Raw genomic sequence first — 18,186 nt, 5'->3', positions numbered from 1 at the left:
ACATATTCTCCATTTTGTTCCACTACCTTCTGCCATTTTTCAGTCACTTCATAATTCCATCATTCCAAAACATTTTGTCTTTTTGAGCAAAGAACTGTTCCAGGTGCATTTTTTAGTCCTCCATGAAATGGAAATTTTTTCCATTAGGAGAATTTTGTAAAGACTGAAATCAATGGAAATCTGCAGGTGCGATGTCTGGTGAATACAGCGAATGGATCGGAACTTCCCAGCCAAGCTGTAACAGTTTTTGCCTGGTCAGCAAAAAAGCTTGAGGTCCTGCGTTATCCTGATGGAAGCCGATGTATTTTCTGCTAATTCCCCAGGCTTGTCGTCAAGCACTGCTTTCAGTTGGTCTGATTGGGAGCAGTACTTGTTGGAATTAATGGTTTGGTTTTCCAGAATGAGTTCGTAATAGAGGACTCCCTTCCAATCCCACCATTTACACAACATCACCTTTGGATGAAGACCAGCCTTTGGTGTGGTTGGTGGTGGTTCATTTCCCTTGCCCCATGATCTCTTCCATTCCACATTCTTGTATAGTATCCACTTTTCGTTTCCTGTCACAATTCGTTTTAAAAACAGAACATTTCATTACGTTTCAGTAAAGAATTACATGTGGAAATACCATCAAGAAGGTTTTTTTCACTTCACATGTGTGAAACCCAAATATCAAAATGATTAACATACCAAGCTGGTACACATGGTTTTCAACACTTGATTTGAAAACTTGATTTTGAGTATGTTGGCTGTGTCCCATGTGGTATAACATTGATTATTCTCAGTTCATGTCTCGATTTGATTGCTATCAATGTCAGCCGGTCTACCCAACTGCGGAGCATTGTCCAGCGAGAAATCTCCAGCATGAAGCTTCACAAACCACTTGTGATATATTTGATCAGTCACAGCAATTTCTCCATAAACTGCACAAAACTTGTTTGTGTTTCAGTTGTGTTTTTTCTTCTCTTGAACTAATAAAGCATAATATGCCAAAAATGTTGCTTTTTTTCCATCTTCAGTATTAAAATGGCTACACAAAAATTCAGCAATTTTATTCATTTTTTTTTAATGCATGCTATGACAACTGTCACAATACAATCTTAACAAAATTGTGTCAATGAAGTTAAAGATAACTAAGTGCTACTAGAGTCATCTCACGGAAAAAACAGAAGAAACTTTTTGGCCAATCCAATACCAGTTGAACAGAGGCCTGTGTTTTGAAGTTCCATAAAATTAGAACATAACTAAAAAGTAAGTTAAATATCTAACTAAAAAATAACTTAAAGTAAGTGATGATAATTACTCTGTCGACTTGGTGTTTGAAGTTTGAGCTTCTAGAAACTTTTGGCATTAAAAATGAAAATTTTTAATGGACTGACATTTGATCAAGATGTCCAGTGTGAATCAGAGTGAACATAAGCTCTGCTTCCTCCCTATATGGTGTTATCGTCTTAGTTGAAGGTGTTTTTCCTTCATACACAGTGGCTCTGCTCTGTTTTTATGAACGTGATGCTCAGGGGCTGGTGCTCGGAGGGCCTTCGCCCAGCCTCCTCCTGAACCTGCTCCCCTTCACGGCCTCCTCCGCGGCGGGGAGCTTCTCCTTTGTTCTTGTGAATCACGGGGATGGATGTCAAGACCCCTCTCAGATACTGATGCTCAGTGATTCGGGGTGATTTCCTCCCACGTGTCGCTGGCCCCTTTGAGCCCGGACCCACGCTGCTGTCCACCTCTCCCAGGTCCTTCCAGCTGCATCGCAAACCAGGCTGATGGGCGAAGGATGAGCAACTGGCTGAGAAGGGGCCTGCTGACTTAGGTGTCAACAAATTCATTTCTCTTAAAGTCTGAAATCCACTGTGATCTATCTCTTCCACCTCACATTACAGAGAATGCATGTCTCTGTAAATGAATTTTTATCGAAAGTATGCTGGACATGAGGTGTTGAGTCACTAACGACTGCAGTGGGTTTTCTCTGGCAGTTTGCGTGTGAACCTGGACATGGGCAAGGCTGCCTACGGGTGGATGATCATGAGAGACGAGCACATTCCCGGCACCGTGGTCCGGACCAGCACCATCCCGGAGGAGCTGGGGCGCCTGGTGTACCTGCTGACCGACAAGACAGGTGCCGCTCTGCCCACGCGCACCTGGAGGCATCTGGGCGGGGGTGGGGGGACCCTGGCCTGCCTGTGCCCACGCGTGTGTATGGGTGTGTATGCACATGTGTGAGAGTGCTGAGTTCACAGCGATCCCCAGACTGACTGCGAAACTGGCCTCCAGCCAGTCTCCCGATTCTGACATAACAGGATCATCAGAATTAGCGAGATGTGAGATTCTTAGACTTTTAAAAACTTATTTCTGTGTTTTGAACTTCCACATCCTTACACTTGTGATTTTGTTCTATTTAACTGCCTGTGTTACACCTTTCTGGTAGCTTCTTAAGAGCTAACAGGGCTTGTTTATTATAGAATGGTAGTTACAAACTGGTAGAAGAAAATGAGGATTAATAAGATCTGTGAATTTGATGTTTGTTTTAACAGTAACGTTCTCCAAAGAGCCTCTCTACAATGGTTCTTCCCCATAGGGTCCCCTGCTCCAAATTTGCTTTGTCTTTATTTCATTTTTTAATTTTTTCATCAAAGAATTCTTGTCAGTCCATAACATACTAAATAAATGACAAATTGAATCCAGAATTATAACAAGAGCCATATCTAAGGGTTAAAATCCCTTCTTGACTGACTGATTCATGGTGTAAATTCCTTTGTAATTCTTAGCCAACTAGAAGTAAAATCTATAAATGGTAAAGAAAATATGGGTTTCCCATATTATACCGTACCATTGGCAGTGGTAAAGAATCCCCCTGCCATTGCAGGAGACACGGGTTCAATCCCTGGATCTGGAAGATCCCCTGGAGGAGGAAATGGCAACCCACTCCAGTATTCTTGCCTGGAAAATCCCTTGGACAGAGGAGCCTGGTGGGCTACAGTCCATGGGATCACAAAAGAGTCAGACACAATTTAGCAACGAAACAGCAACAAATAAAATATATCTCAATTACAATTCAACCTTATTTTTAATAAAATATTAGAAAAATCCTCACTGTAGTCAGGAAAAAGAAAGACTAACATGTACCAGGCTTTGACATTTACTCCAGCTACTGCTGTGAGCCAGGGACTAGAAATAAGATCCACAAGCAAAAGAAGAAACAAATATTTACAAATATAACAATCAATCAAGGAAGTCAATGGCTGAAAATAAGAAATCAGTAAAGTGGCAGGTTACAGATTGAAATAGCAACAGGAATAAAAGTCACTCCCTTACATGTGGAATAAACTGAAGAATGATTCTGTTTAGAATCGCTGAGGTCCATGTAAAACACGAGGGCGCAAACTTGAGGAACCTGCGGGCACGTGTGAAGGCAGTGAGCAGAGCTGGCAGAGAGCTGTGGGAGACTGACGGCAGTGGAGAGATACCCCATGTCCCGAAGGCGATGGTTCAGTGTCCTGTGGCAGCCAGCCTTCATACAGGGATTACAGGTTTCCTGCAGCTCAGTCAGAAATAGTTGTTGGATTGTGTTTGGTTTTCATTAGGGCTTGTCTCTGTGGGACGCCGAGGAATCTGCTGGGAAGGTGATACTCGGTGAATCAAAAAAACTCAGAAATAGCGACCTGAGGAGCTTGGGGTCAAGAAGATAGGTGGAGGAAGTGCCTTCCCATCCTCACTGCGCTGATGGGAGAAAACTTCAGAGAGTTAGCCTCGAACAACACTGGAAAATGCACAAATGGCCCATTGCTGATCCAGAGATTGAGCTGTTTCTGGAAAACAGCTGGAACTTGTTGGATGGAGAAGCAGGCACATGGCAAACCCAGACCCCTACGAGATGTTACAGATGTGTCAGAGATGTCTCCAGAACCAGCCGAGTCCTGGAGAGGTGGTCAGTCCACAGCCGGCAGGCGTGGGCAGGGAGGCACCCAGCTGCTGTCAGCAGAGAGCACCGCCCCGGTCGACGGCTGTCGGTGAACATAGTCGGGAACCACAGCCACCCCCAGGAGACGAGCATCCTGGTGCCAACAGGCAGGCTGTTCCCAGAGAAGGCAAGTTCATGACTGTGTACCTCAAAACCCGAAGAGCCCCCCCAGAGCTTCTAGAGTGGTGAGAGAGCTTAGTTAGTTAACACTGTAAACTTGGTATCAGCATTTGGTATCAGCGTTGAACTGCATTTCTCTATACCAGCAAAAAGGAGGACTGCTAAGTCACTTCAGTCGTGTCCGACTCTGTGTAACCCCATAGACGGCAGCCCACCAGGCTCCACCGTCCCTGGGATTCTCCAGGCAAGAACACTGGAGTGGGTTGCCATTTCCTTCTCCAATGCATGAAAGTGAAAAGGGAAAGTGAAGTCGCTCAGTCGTGTCCAACTTTTAGTGACCCCATGGACTGCAGCCTACCAGGCTCCTCTGTCCATGGGATTTTCCAGGCAAGAGTACTGGAGTGGGGTGCCATTGTTCTAAAAATGCCAATTAGAATAGCAACAAAAAGTATAAAGAATTAAAAAATAAATTCTAGCAAAAAATGGGTAAGAACTATGTGGATATGTGTGTTTAAACATTGAAAGACCTTACCGAGACCTAATTAAATGTACGGCCGCCCTGTTCTCCTGAGTAGGATATCCTAATGCAGGAGGGTGTCATTCCACCTTCATGAAACGTCTGACATGTCTGCACAGACAAGACTCACCAAGTCTGGTCACAGTTGGTGGGAGCGCCCTGTGGCAGGCTACCTTGTCAGGCGGGTCTTGGCCTGGTCAGCCCAGCGTTTGTGCCTCGGAAGCGGCTGTTCCCTGGGGAAGCGTCTGCGCTGGGTGACGTGGCAGCCCTGCACCATTTTACATTCCTGCCAGCAGCGTCCAAGAGTTCTAACGCGTCCTTATCCTTACCAGCACGTTCCAGGTGTTCCTAGCAAAATTCTGGCCACAAGAGCCAGCGGTGCGTGTGAAGAGAGCATCAGCTCCGGGACAGCGGTACCGTGGCGGTCCTTGCAGGGGCCCATGCAGCAGCGACCCCCGCAGGGCGTGCCCCTCCTGGCGTATGGGGCGGGGAAGGGCTGGGGGCTCGGCACATCCTCAGGCCTGGCCCCCCACCCCCAGCCGCAGCTCCTGCCCCTCTCAGGGCCTCTGCGGTCGCCTCCAGCCCCAGTGCCAAGTTTACCTCATTCTTCCTGGGGGAGCAGGTGCTGTCTGGACCAGAAGTCCTCGTGTGGCCATCGCACGTGATTGCCCTGGGGGGCACTGACCTACTGTTTCACAGAAGTGTACAGACAAAGCTCATGCCTGACAGCACGTGGTCAGCTCCAGTCTCTGTGTCTGCCGGTGTGATGTCGTTAAGTCAAGGTTTTGTGATGTTATTTGTCCTCCAAAGACTAACTGTTGCTTTGCATTTTAAACAAAAATGGGGTTATCATTCTGTAACTCCTTCATTTTGCTTTATTGAGTTGGAGTTACAGTCAGGGTAAGGATAAGTGGTTTTTGCCCAGAGTCATAAAAACAAAGCCTCATTTCTCCCACAGTTCACTCTGCTACTTTTAAAAGGCTAGACCAGCGCTGCTTTAGGTTTTGGATAAATGGTCTTGGTTCCTGAGATTTAAGGGAAAAAAAAAAAAAAACACAGAATAATTGTATAAAATAGAGAAAATATTTTTCATCTCGTCTTCTAAACGGAAGCCTTCAGCTCCTGATGTAGCTCTGCGGCGGTGTTCTTGAGTTCCTGGGTCTGTTCTGCCTTTCAGGCCCCGGGACGGCTCCCAGGATGAGCCGGGTGTGGGCGCCCCTCCTGTCGGAGGCCGGGTTGGGGGCGAGCTGCTGTCAGGAGCCTCACAGGGCTGGTGGAGCTGTGAGGTAGGCCTTCGTGCGGTTGTAAATTGGGTTTGTGCTTCATCAATAAGCTTTCTGACAAGAAGCGTCCATCAGGGTATCTCTCATTTGCCGCAGCAGAACAGAAAATGAAGTATTCCAATAATTGCATTACAGTTTCCTCCTCCTGGACAAGAAAGCCGTGTGCTATAATTAGGTTTGATTGGAGTGCACGTTTCCGGTAAGATCTGAAATTAATGATGTTGCCATAGTGACACATCTGCGGCCACCAGTGCGTGAAACATAAAGTAATTCACTCGACAAGGGTAGACATCTGTTAGCTGCCAGGACGCAGAGCGTATTGACACTGACCAGAAATACTAGGCGTGGTGTGATCAACACGCAAATGATGCTGAAACCAGAGGACAGGCCGTTTGCCCCGAACCTGCTGAGAGGACATCCCCTCTCCCCGCCGCCCCCAAGATGCCATTGTTTGAGAACAATGCTGCCGAGGATTCATAAATTTTAAAACTGGACTTGGGTGCAGCCTGTTAAAGCAATACATTAATTCCTTTGTTAGTTTTTGTCTTCATGTAGAACAAAGCCATTCCTGAAACACCCTCTGAAACAACAGGTTCTCGGATGCACTGTAATCACAGCATCCGTTGCCCAGCATGCTGCCTTGCTGAGACTCGACTCGCAGGGAGCTTTGTAGGACGGCGGCAGCGGCGCGTGGAAGCACCATCTCCCTGGTTTCCAAGGGCACCAGAGCACAGGTGTGCCCAGCAGTGTGCACACGTGCACGGAGTGTGTGCTGGTGGCCTGACCCCAGAGGACCACAGCGGTGTCTCCTGCCTGGTGAGCCCGAGTGGGGCCTCAGTGAAGCAGCCTGAGCAGCCTCGCTGGTGCGGTTGTTCGCTGACGCGGGTGACCGGGTGTGAGGGAGAGAGACAGTGGGGTGCTAGTCAGGTGAGGTTCCACACACATGCTGGTGCCAGTGGTGCCGGGCTCACGGGAAGGCCTGGTGTGTTGCACGTAGAATGTGTGACCCCCATTAAATAACGTCGAATGTCTGCTTGCATGGTTTGTAAATTAGTCTTACCACTTTAGAAGTTTTGTTTCCATTCCTGCACCATAAGATGTAACACTGTTTTCTGGTTGGTTGGTTGGCTTTGGTTCTGTTTATTTTTTGTTTTGTTTTTGGCTGCCGCGAGTCCTTGTTGCTGTTTGGGGGCTTCTCGTTGCAGTGGATTCTTGTTGCAGAGCGGGGCTCTGGAGCACAGGCGCTTCAGAAGTTGCAGCTCCCAGACTAGGACACGAACTCAGTAGTTGGGGCTCTTGGGTTTACCTGCCCCATGGCCTGCGGAGCCTTCCTGCCCCAGGGATCCAAGCTGTGTCTTCCGCCTTGGCAGGCAGGTTCCTAAGCAGTGGGCAGCCAGGGGAGTCCGTGAGTAACTATTTTAATCCAGCCACTTATACCATGTCCCTGTCACCTTGTGGCTCTGTCCCTCAGCCGCTCTCTGAAGCCGGTAGATGACCCAGTCCGCACCCGGCCTGCATCGGAGGCCGAGGACTCCCTGTTGCTCTCATAGTCACCTGTCAGGCTGCGTTTACTTTAGGAGCTCTTTCTTTTATGCATAGCATGGCACGCTCGTGGAGGAGGTGGCGTGTTTCTGAGTGGCTCCACAGATACTGGCACAGGAACCTGGTTGTCAGTCAAGTCTTGGGTTGCAGCAGCGCCACGCGGTGGCAGACGTGCGATGTGCCATCAGAGGGTCCATGTTCTTGTCTTGCTCACTGTTTCACTAACAGCCTGACTGCAAGCGTTGCTTTGACTTCTCCATGCCATTGTTACTTCCATTTAAAGCAGGGATGGGGGACTTCTCTGGCCCACTGGTTAAGAATTCGCCTGCCGGTGCAGGGGACGCTGGTTTGATCCCTGGTCCAGGAGGATCCTCGTGCCTCCAGGCAGCCAAGCCTGTGAGCTGTGACTGCGGGAGCCTGTGAGCCCTAGAGCTGTGCTCTGCAGCAGCAGAGGCCACTGCCACGAGAAGGCCACGCCCGTCATCAGAGAGCGGCCCCCTCACCACCACTCGAGCAGGCCTGGTCGCAGCATACATGTACGTGTGTAGGATGTACATGACGTACGTTCTTTTGAGAGTGTTTGTCAAAACAGTCTCTAAGTAAACCTCCCGTCGGGGGCAGAGGCAGGGGGCGAGAACCCACGAGGAGGGTCCGACGTGTGCTGTGATCACATGGCTCTCCGTCATGTTCACACTTACAACTGCATCAGTGCCCGAGGGCGCCCCTCCTCTGAGCTTCGACACAAGTGCAGGGATCCCCAGATGCCAAGCCGGCCTGCAGTCCGGGGACGGGCTCGCCAGGCGTTTACCCGCCCCCCGCCCCTCACCCCGTGTGGCTTTCCTTCTGTGGAGAAGGAAAAGCAGAGGTCCCGTGCTTGTGTGCGTCTTTTCACGTTAAGGTCCTGTGCTTGTGTGTGTGTTTTCACGTTAAGGTCCTGTGCTTATGTGCGTGTTTTCACGTTAAGGTCCTGTGCTTGTGTGTGTGTGTTCACATTGAGGTCACATGCTGTGTGTGTGTGTCTTCATGTTGATGTCACGTGCTGTGTGTGCATTTTCACATTGAGGTCCCGTGCTTGTGTGTATGTCTTCACATTGATGTCACGTGCTGTGTATGTGTTTTCTTATTAAAGTCCCGTGCTTGTGCGCATGTTTTCACGTTAAGGTCCTGTGCTTGTGTGCGTGTTTTCACGTTGATGTCACGTGCTGTGTGTGTGTTTTCTTATTAAAGTCCCGTGCTTATGCGCATGTTTTCACGTTAAGGTCCTGTGCTTGTGTGCGTGTTTTCACATTGATGTCACGTGCTGTTGCACATTTTCATGTTGAAGTCCTGTGCTTGTGTGTTTTCACATTGAGGTCATGTGCTTGTGTGCGCATTTTCATATTGAAGTCCTGTGCTTGTGTGTGTGTTTTCATATCAAGGTCCCTTGCTTGTGTGAGTGAGATCATGTGCTGTGTGTGCGTTTTCATATTAATGTCATGTGCTGTGTGTGCATTTTCATATTGAGGTCCCGTGCTTGTGTGTGTGTCTTCATATTGAGGTCCCATGCTTATGTGTGTGTTTTCATGTTAAGGTCACTTGGCTTGTGTGTGTGTTTTCATTCTGATGTCACGTGCTGTGTGTGCATTTTCATATTGAGGTCCCATGCTTGTGTGTGTTTCTTCATATTGATGTCATGTGCTGTGTGTGTGTTTTCACAGTAAGTGATCCACGTGCAGTAGTTGAAGTCTCCTGTCAGGGTCATAAGATGAGTACCGTTGGGACCTCCTGGGCCCCTTTTAATGAGAGCTCACCGAGGTTCTGAAATACGCGGCCTGCCCCCTGCCTCCCCTCTGTCATGCTGGTACTTCACTGCGCCTGTTGTGTATCTTTTTGATTGGAGGCTCAAACCATGGACCCTCCTGAAAATGGCTTTCCCGGGTTGGTGGTTGGTCCCAGGGTGGGTGAGGAGGGCACACAGGGTGGCCCACGAGCTGGAGAGCAGCCAGGAAAGCGCCTCTGCCTCCTCTCCTCCTCTCTGTGCGACTCACGTGGTGTCCAGGCTCGAGTGCGTTGTTTCTGTTCAGTGGAAAATACTCCGTGGTTCACGACAGATTCATGTGAAGGGGATAGACGTGCTAATCTCGACTGAGGGTCACCTTTCCAGTTTCCCACCCGTCTCTCTCTGAAGGGGCAAATCTGCCTTGGACCAACAGCAGATCTGAACCGGGAGACAGAGCCCAGACTTTTCTGCAGAACCAGACCCCCCGCCCCCAACCCATTATTGGAAATTGCTGAAAGGGAGCCTGACGCCGCAGGAAGAGTGCTCCAGTCCTCATAGTGAAATGGAAGTAAATGAGGATGGTGTGGACGACACTCAGGGATGCTTTGTGTGGCAGAGCGCGTGCTTGGGGTGCAGGGCGCAGCCAGCCCTGGGTGTGACGTGTTGGGGCGCAGCCGTGACCCGCCAGCAAGCTCCCTGTGTTGATGGTGTTCTGCTGCTTCTGTCCTAGGAACCCTCACCCAAAACGAGATGGTGTTTAAGCGGCTGCACCTGGGCACCGTGTCTTACGGGACGGACACGATGGATGAGATCCAGAACCACCTCGTGAACGCCTACACACAGGTGAGCGGGCCCAGCCCGGCAGGCATCTCCCTGCCAGTGTGCCCAGTGCTGCTGTGGCCACGGGGCCTGGCACAGGCTGAGCTGCAACGCGGCTCCTTCCCCGGCGACGCCTCGGCGTGGCTGCGCGCATCACTCACTTATAAACCAGGGAACAGTCTTGGAACTAATGTTAACAGTTTCTCTGTTGTATAAGCATAACCTTAACCACCTTAAATCACTTATTTGTATTAAATTTCCTTAGTGAACTATTTGTAAAATTACTCGGTAAACACAGTATTTTTAAGAATATTAAGTGGAATGTGGCAATAAATATGTTTCTTAATAATCCTTCTGTTTTTCTTCGTAATCAGTAAGCCCTCTTCGTATTTTTAAAGGTATATCTTAACCCTCTCAGTAAACAGAAGTAGGCAACCTGATGTTTCTGCCTTTTACTGTCAACGATCATCAGTGCACAGCTAACCTGTTTCATCTTAACCACTGTCCTTTAGCACATTGCTTTGGAGAGAGTACGTTAGTTCTTCTGTAAATATGCAGTCTGGATCTCTAATGGACAAGGATAGGTTTCTTAATCGTTTTCAGAGCAGACTTACAGACCCTCTGAGGTCATAGGAGGAGGAACGGTTTTTTCTGTGGGAGGGCACAGCCCAGTGGGTACAGCATTTGCTCTCCACAGGGCATCAGGGCCACAGTCCTCCCGTTTTTCAGGCTCCTGGCCTTAGGGGTGTCAGGGCCATGGGTCCCCATCACAGGTGGGGGCCACAGAGCAGGGCCGACACAGCCGCCTCCCGGCTCACGTCCCACACACGGTGGCCTTGCTCGCCCCCAGGCTCTCTACCTCCTGGCTCACGAGCTGCGCGTGGTGGCCGTGCTCGCGGGTCTCCCTGCCCTCAGGCTCTCCACCTCCCAGCTCACATCCTGCGCATGGTGGCTGTGCTCGCGGGTCTTACTGCTGCCAGGCTCTGCAGCCACGCTGCTGCTCACACCTGCGGAGGCCACTGTGTCCCCACTTGCTTTTTCACAGACTGGACTGAACTCTCCTTGCCCTCTGCAGTTCTTCCTTCAGTCAGTTCAGTTCAGTCACTCAGTCGTGTCTGACTCTGCAACCCCATGAATTACAGCACACCAGGCCTCCCTGTCCATCACCAACTCCGGAGTTCATTCAAACTCATGTCCATCGAGTCGGTGATGCCATCCAGCCATCTCATCCTCTGTCATCTCCTTCTCCTTCTGCCCCCAATTCCTCCCAGCATCAGGGTCTTTTCCAACGAGTCAACTCTTTGCATGAGGTAGCCAAAGTATTGGAATCTCAGCTTCAGCATCAGTCCTTCCAACGAACACCCAGGACTGATCTCCTTTAGGATGGACTGATTGGATCTCCTTGCAGTCCAAGGGACTCTCAAGAGTCTTCTCCAACACCACTGTTCAAAAGCATCAGTTCTTCGGCACTCAGCTTTCTTCACAGTCCAACTCTCACATCCATACATGACCACTGGAAAAACCATAGCCTTGACTAGATGGACCTTTGTTGGCAAAGTAATGTCTCTGCTTTTGAATATGCTATCTAGGTAGGTCATAACTTTCCTTCCAAGGAGTAAGCGTCTTTTATTTTCATGGCTGCAGTCACCATCTGCAGTGATTTTGGAGCTCCCAAAAATAAAGTCTGACACTGTTTCCACTGTTTCCCCATCTATTTCCCAGGAAGTGATGGGACCAGATGCCATGATCTTCGTTTTCTGAATGTTGAGTTTTAAGCCAACTTTTTCACTCTTCTTCTTTCACTTTCATCAAGAGGCTTTTTAGTTCCTCTTCACTTTCTGCCATAAGGGTGGTGTCATCTGCATATCTGAGGTTATTGATATTTCTCCCGGCAATCTTGATTCCAGCTTGTGCTTCTTCCAGCCCAGCGTTTCTCATGACGTACTCTGCATAGAAGTTAAATAAGCAGGGTGACAATATACAGCCTTGACGTACTCCTTTTCCTATTTGGAACCGGTCTGTTGTTCCATGTCAGTTCTAACTGTTGCTTCCTGACCTGCATATAGGTTTCTCAAGAGGCAGGTCAGGTGGTCTGGTATTCCCATCTCTTTCAGAATTTTCCACAGTTTATTGTGATCCACACAGTCAAAGGCTTTGGCATAGTCAATAAAGCAGAAATAGATATTTTTCTGGAACTCTCTTGCTTTTTCTGAACACGAAGTATGTTGTCAGCCTTATATTCAGTTTTGTGAAAACCATCTCTTTTTTCTGTGAAGTGCACCCGTCTGGCATGTACTTTACTTTTGAGATGGTATCAAATGAAAACGGCCTTACCTAAGTGTGTGTGTGTGATATGTATGATCAGACACCCCCAGAAGCACTCATCTGTGCATGAACACGTAAAGTCAAGCACTTTATTAATTTGGGTGTCGTTCATTTTAATACAGAGTATTTTGGAACCTAGAATATTTATAATAGATGAAAAAATTTTAATGGAGGACTACTATCTCCCTTGTGATCTGTGTCTAGATTAAATAGTGCCAGGTGACATCTTTAAAAAAAAAAAAAAAACAACCTGTATTATCCATTAATATGATTTCAGTAGCTCCAAATAAGTTATTTTACTAGAAAAAATTAAAAGCAGAAAAGATGTCATATAGACACAGCAAATAGTATCCCATCTAAGAAGAATCTTACAAACCTTTTTTAATGAAAGCTATGTTCGTTGGCTGGTTATCCAGCTTTTTATGTGAACGGATTTCTTCGTTCCCTTCTGCTTGTTAGTGTTAATGAGATGACAATAATCTAAGTCCACTGGAACGGAACACGAGTCTGGTGCAGCCTGATCGTGCTTCCACCCTGGGATCCTGAGTGGACTTGAGTGGAGTGAGGTGCTCAGCCTGGGTCAGCAGGAGCAGGGCCGCTTGGCGGCTGTGTGGGTGTGCAGTCAGGATGCAGGTGTGGGTAGGGGGGCGCAGGCAGGAAGGGGCACCAGCTGAGTAGGAGGCCACCTCATTAGCTGGCTCTGTGATTGACGGGCGGATGGCCATGGCTCGGCTGCTCTGCACAGCCACCCAGAAGCAGAGAGGCTTTCCAGAGGCGTCGGAACCCTTGGGTTCCGTGGAGAAGCATGTGACGGGCCTTGGGGTCGGGGTCCTCCCACAGCCCCACCCAGGAGGAGGTGAATGGGTTGGGGTGGGTGTGTCCAGGGCCATCAGGAGGCAATTACTATATGCAGCGCTCCTTGTCTGCAAACCAGACACTTCCGAGACTGATGCAAAGCCAGTGAGTCCATAGTACTAAGGGAACCATCCCAAACGCTTTTTCCTGCTCTTACCTTCAGACCATTTTATGCACACAGTTTTTAAGGAGAAAGGAAAGCACTTGGGAGTCTTCTGTTCTTAACTTTGCTCTTAGAAGTGGTGGATAAACAGGAATTGTTCAGGACTGGGCACATGCATGCCAGGCTGCAGTGAATCTACTAAAAGGAGATGGTCAGATTTTGAGTACTGTAGCAAATATTTCAGTTACTGGACAACCAGGAAATGTCCAAGGACCTTGTGGCCCCTGGATCCCCAGGTGAGTCTTTGCCCCGTGGGTCACGTGTAGGCGACCGTCACTGCCGCCACTCTGCAGCCCAGCCTGGCCGTCCGTGACAGGCGTGCGTGTGGGTAACTCCAGCGTGTGCCTGCTTGCCTCTAACCCTGCGGCGTCTGTGTTTACAGACGCAGTGTCAGGCTGGCGGAAGCAGCGCTGCTTCAACTCCTCCAAGGAAAGCCCCGTCGTCAGCGCCCAAGGTGAGGAGGAGCGTGAGCAGCCGGGTCCATGAGGCCGTGAAGGCTGTCGCCCTGTGTCACAATGTGACGCCCGTGTACGAGGCCCGCGGTGCAGCTGGCGAGACCGAGGTCGCCGAGGCGGACCAGGATTTCAGTGATGACAACCGCACCTACCAGGCCTCCAGCCCTGACGAGGTCAGTCGCCGAGGGCCGCGTCCCGGGCAGGGCATGTCCGCAGGCGCAGACAGCGCCTCCCTTGACTCCTCCCGGCCCCACCAGGAGTGCTTGCTCTGTCTTCTCATGGGGTGAGGAGGGCTTGTCCGTGGTTTTCAGAATGGGCTTTTGCCACAGGCCAGCACCCTCCTGGCCCAACCCTGCCCTCACCCCATCCTCGTGGGCAGGTGCCTTCTCATCCCAGAGCGCCCTGGGGTTGGGTCCAGGGAGGCGGGGAGCGGGACCAGTTGCCTGCTGATTATGAGGTCTGCAGGCTGCATCCTCCCGTGTTCTCTCTCCAAGGGAATCACCAGGCTTGCAAGTCAAATCTCTAGGCATTTTTCTAGAATTTAGATACAGTGTGTGTGTGTGTGTGTGTGTGTGTGTGTGTGTGTGTGCTCACTCAGTTGTGTCCAACTCTTTGCGGCCCGTGGAGTGTACCCCACCAGGCTCCTCTGTCCGTGGGAATCCCCAGGCAAGAATACTGGAGTGTGTTGCCATTTCCTCCTCTGGAACATCTTCCCCACCCAGGGATCGAACATGTGTCTCTTCCATCTCCTGCATTGGCAGCCGGGTTCTTTACCACTAGCGCCACCTGGGAAGCTCAGTTCCAGAAATGCTGTTGATTCCGCAGGTGGAGCCAGCTCTTCTCCATCCTGGAGATCCAGTAGGTCAAACCAGAGCTGAGGCCCACCGCCCCAGTAGGTCCCTCTGCTGGTACTGCCAGGCTCTGAGAGAGGGTGCAGGCCAGGGTGTGCAGCGCAGGGCCTGCAGCCTGTCCTGACCTCCTGACGGTGAACCCCCAGTGGAGCAGCTCAGGGCATTGACAGCTGTGTTTCGTTTTTAATTTATTTTTGAAGCTCTCATTACAGAGGTATTTCCTTTTTTCTTAAACTGAAGTATAGTTGATAGACTATATCAGTTACAGGTGTACAAGGTGGACTTGCCCGGTGGCTCAGTGATTCACAATTTGTAAAGGTTATACTCCATTTCTAGTTACTATAAAATGTTGACTGTGTTTCCCGTGTTGTAGCCTATTTTGTACATAATGGCCTCTCGCTCCCCGCTGGCCTGCCGCTCCACCTCCCCTCTCCCCACTGGTCGCCACTCGTCCGTTCTCTGAATCTGTGAGTCTGCTTCTCTCCTGTCACGTCCACTGGTGCGTGTGGTTCCCCAGCAGGGCCAGCGGGAGCCTGCCCTGTGGTTCAGCCTTTGCCTTCTGTGAGTCTCAGTGCCTGTCTTCCCAGTAAGTGCTGGGGAACCTGTGAGCTGTGAGCCGGTCTGTGGTCAGCCGTGGGGACGCCCCGCAGCACAGCTGAGCCGTCGTGCAGAACAGGGATCCAGGCCGTGGGGCACTGAGCCACCCTTGGGGCACAGCCTCCAGGCCCCACGTCCCTGGTGAGTGATGCAGTGGGCGAGAGCATGGGGTCCCATCCATCCCCCCAACTCTGCTTTATAGACCACGTTGACCAGCAGGTGTGTAGAAACCTCCTTTCCACCCGAGCTCGGTATGGCCTTTGGAATCGCGTGTGTGTCACCTGGAATACATGTCACTCACGGTCACAGTGGGCATGGGGCCTGGGCCGCGGAGGCAGGTGGTCAGGTGTCCGGGCGGCTGGCCTGGCCTCGGGTCGGCCTGGAGCAGACACGCATTGGAGGGAAACGCCGCCCCTCTTTTTCTTGCAAAGGAGTTACACTCTTCACATTCTAGTGTTCTAGAAATCCTCTCGAGTTCCATGTGATTACTTATTGAAAACGTATTCTTTCCTAGTCCCGAGCACGGGAAACTTAGACCACAGATGTTTTCCAAGGAAAATTTTATTGGAAGTTTTAAAAATCTTATATGTTTACCTTATTACCTTCCAAAAATAAATACAAATTTTTATTTAAAATACTAGAATTTTTATCTTTAGGTTTTTATGTTACAACATTTTTTAAATTTTAAATAGGAATTCACAATAGAGATTTTCACTGATTCAAAGATTTCCAGAACTAAATTAAAACTACTAGCCTTATATTTAAATTTTTTATGTCAAAATTTCTTCCTACTTTAGAAATTAGACAATGATTAAAAATGGCAGGCCGTTAAATAACCTCTGAGAAATCCCTAACCCATATTTCAAATCTGAAAATGAAAAGACTTGACTTCATCGTAGTTTTTAAAGCACTTTGTGGATGCAGTGTTTGCAGGTCCCTGAAGCCCAAGGAAAGTCATCTAAATGGATCATTATTTTGCTTATTGAACTTTGCTGCAGTTAGGTTGACAGATGATAGCATTGTTTCCCAATCACCAAAGTACTGTTTTAAAGGCATTTTTTATTGAATAAAGTGCTTAGAATACTGCACCCTGGAGCTTTTTTCAGGGAAATGGCTCAGTTGATGTTCTCTGCTTGCCCTCAGCCTTGACCTGTCAGCATGTGTGCAGTTAATAAGCAACCTTATCATTTAGGAGACTTATCCGGCTTCATATACTCATGTCAACACCATACTCTTACAATCCCTATTTGCTCAGGCTCCTGTGTCATCTTAGCTTCAGTAAGTGTGACTTACTGAGTGGAATGCACTGGTTTCTAGTCTCTCATATTGTGGAAGTGCTTTGTGTTCGTTTTCCTGAAAAGAGAGCATCTGCTGACTTACCTCTGTGTGTGCACAGACGTGTTTCTCCTGCTCCAGGGATGGTGTCTGGGGACTGACTTCAAGCCGTGAGAGGCTGTCCGAGGTACGGTCCCTGCACACTTATAGTGACGAGCGTGCTTGAAGCTGTCACGTGCAGCGGGGGCTGGGCTGTCAGAGCAGGAGTGATTTCGTATTCAGAACCTGCAGCCTACTTAGGCTCCAGTCGCTGTTTCTTATGATAAGTGATCAATATTTCATTTTCTCCAAGAGAGTAGAAAGTTTCGCTTGCCTGTCACTTTGCCAGTACAGCCTCAGCATAGCAAACTCCAGCTTATCAGACAAATGTTCCCGGAAATTCCTGGACAAAGTTAAAACCCAACCCTGGTAAACTCTGTGTCCAGTGCAGCTGTGGAAGCTGAGACCAAGCCAGTGTCACCAACGGGCGCCACCAAGTCAGCTCAGGGGCAGCGCCTCGGGCACCAGGTCGTCACCTCCAGTGAGCAAGGCCAGTGCGATGCAAACCCAAGACCCCAGTCAGCTCGGCTCAAAATAATTGATAGGCTGAGATTTTCAATGACTTAAACCTGCGAACCTGCTGTTGTTGGTAACATTTCCTCCTTCACCTCTGTAAGTTCTGTATTAACTGTTATTTCAGGGTGTAGCTAGTTCTGTTCATTTGGACGTTTCTGTGCAGGAATCAGCTGAAATTTATGACAAACCACGAGTGGATTATTTACAAACAAAAGAATGACCGTCCTTAATAGCATTGCTTTTGATTTACTCCAATGTATGCTGCGTGCTGTAACTTTACACTCATTTAATTGTGTGTGCTTATTGAAGCAGGACTAACTATGGTGTTGGGTCAACATGTTTATGGGGAGCAGCTCCCCATCTGTGACGTGAGTCCCCCTCCATGACCCTCAGGAGCAGGACAGAACATGAACCACACAGCCTGCCCTGAGTATTGACTGGCAGCTTTTCCAGGTGGTCAGCTTGCACATTTTGTTCATAATTCTATCAAATTATAGCAGTGATGGTAGTACCGCAATTGAAAATGAAGATGTGTCAGTGATCAAATTGTGATTTATAAGGTGCACAGTAGGAAAGGTGTCCCTGGAGTGTAGCTGGTGGCTATGCAGATGCTAATATGGTAAAGGAAATTTCTTCTGATCTTTTCAAGAACGACAGCACAGACATTGCTGAATAATGGAATTACAGCAAAAATTAATAACAAAATCTGCCCCACACTGGCTACCTAGCGTGGGGGAGTGTGAGAGCATAAACAAATTGCCTGTGACAATGATTGCCCAAGCATGTTACTAACTGGCCTGTGGATGAGATTTAGCTCAAGCTCCCATTTAAATATGTATTTTTCACACTTGCATTTTAATTATTTTGATCTTTGTATTATTTTCAATAATCACGTTGTTAAAAATGTCTAAAAGCCAAGTTAGAGAAGTAATCATCCTTACATGGTCTCTTCCATCACTGACAGCGTCCAGAGGGAGCAGGAAAGGGCAGCAGCTGCTCCAACCACCCCCGCACCGCTTCTCTGTGAGGCCACACACCCCGCCCTTCCCTGC

At 48.9% G+C, this 18,186-nt stretch overlaps 1 protein-coding gene across 2 annotated transcripts in view; it reads left to right on the top strand.

Annotated features, from left to right (window-relative positions):
- ATP9B (ATPase phospholipid transporting 9B (putative)) overlaps nt 1-18,186 on the top strand; it is a 150,298-nt gene that overhangs the window by 113,766 nt on the left and 18,346 nt on the right. For both annotated transcript variants that reach the window (NM_001080255.1, XM_059880790.1), the window contains 3 exon segments: nt 1,974-2,116; nt 9,910-10,022; nt 13,724-13,969. In NM_001080255.1, the coding sequence (NP_001073724.1) occupies nt 1,974-2,116; nt 9,910-10,022; nt 13,724-13,969 (502 nt within the window).

The sequence above is a fragment of the Bos taurus genome, chromosome 24, assembly GCF_002263795.3.
Source record: "Bos taurus isolate L1 Dominette 01449 registration number 42190680 breed Hereford chromosome 24, ARS-UCD2.0, whole genome shotgun sequence".
Lineage (NCBI taxonomy): Eukaryota > Metazoa > Chordata > Mammalia > Artiodactyla > Bovidae > Bos > Bos taurus.
This window is presented reverse-complemented; position numbering and strand designations above follow the sequence as displayed.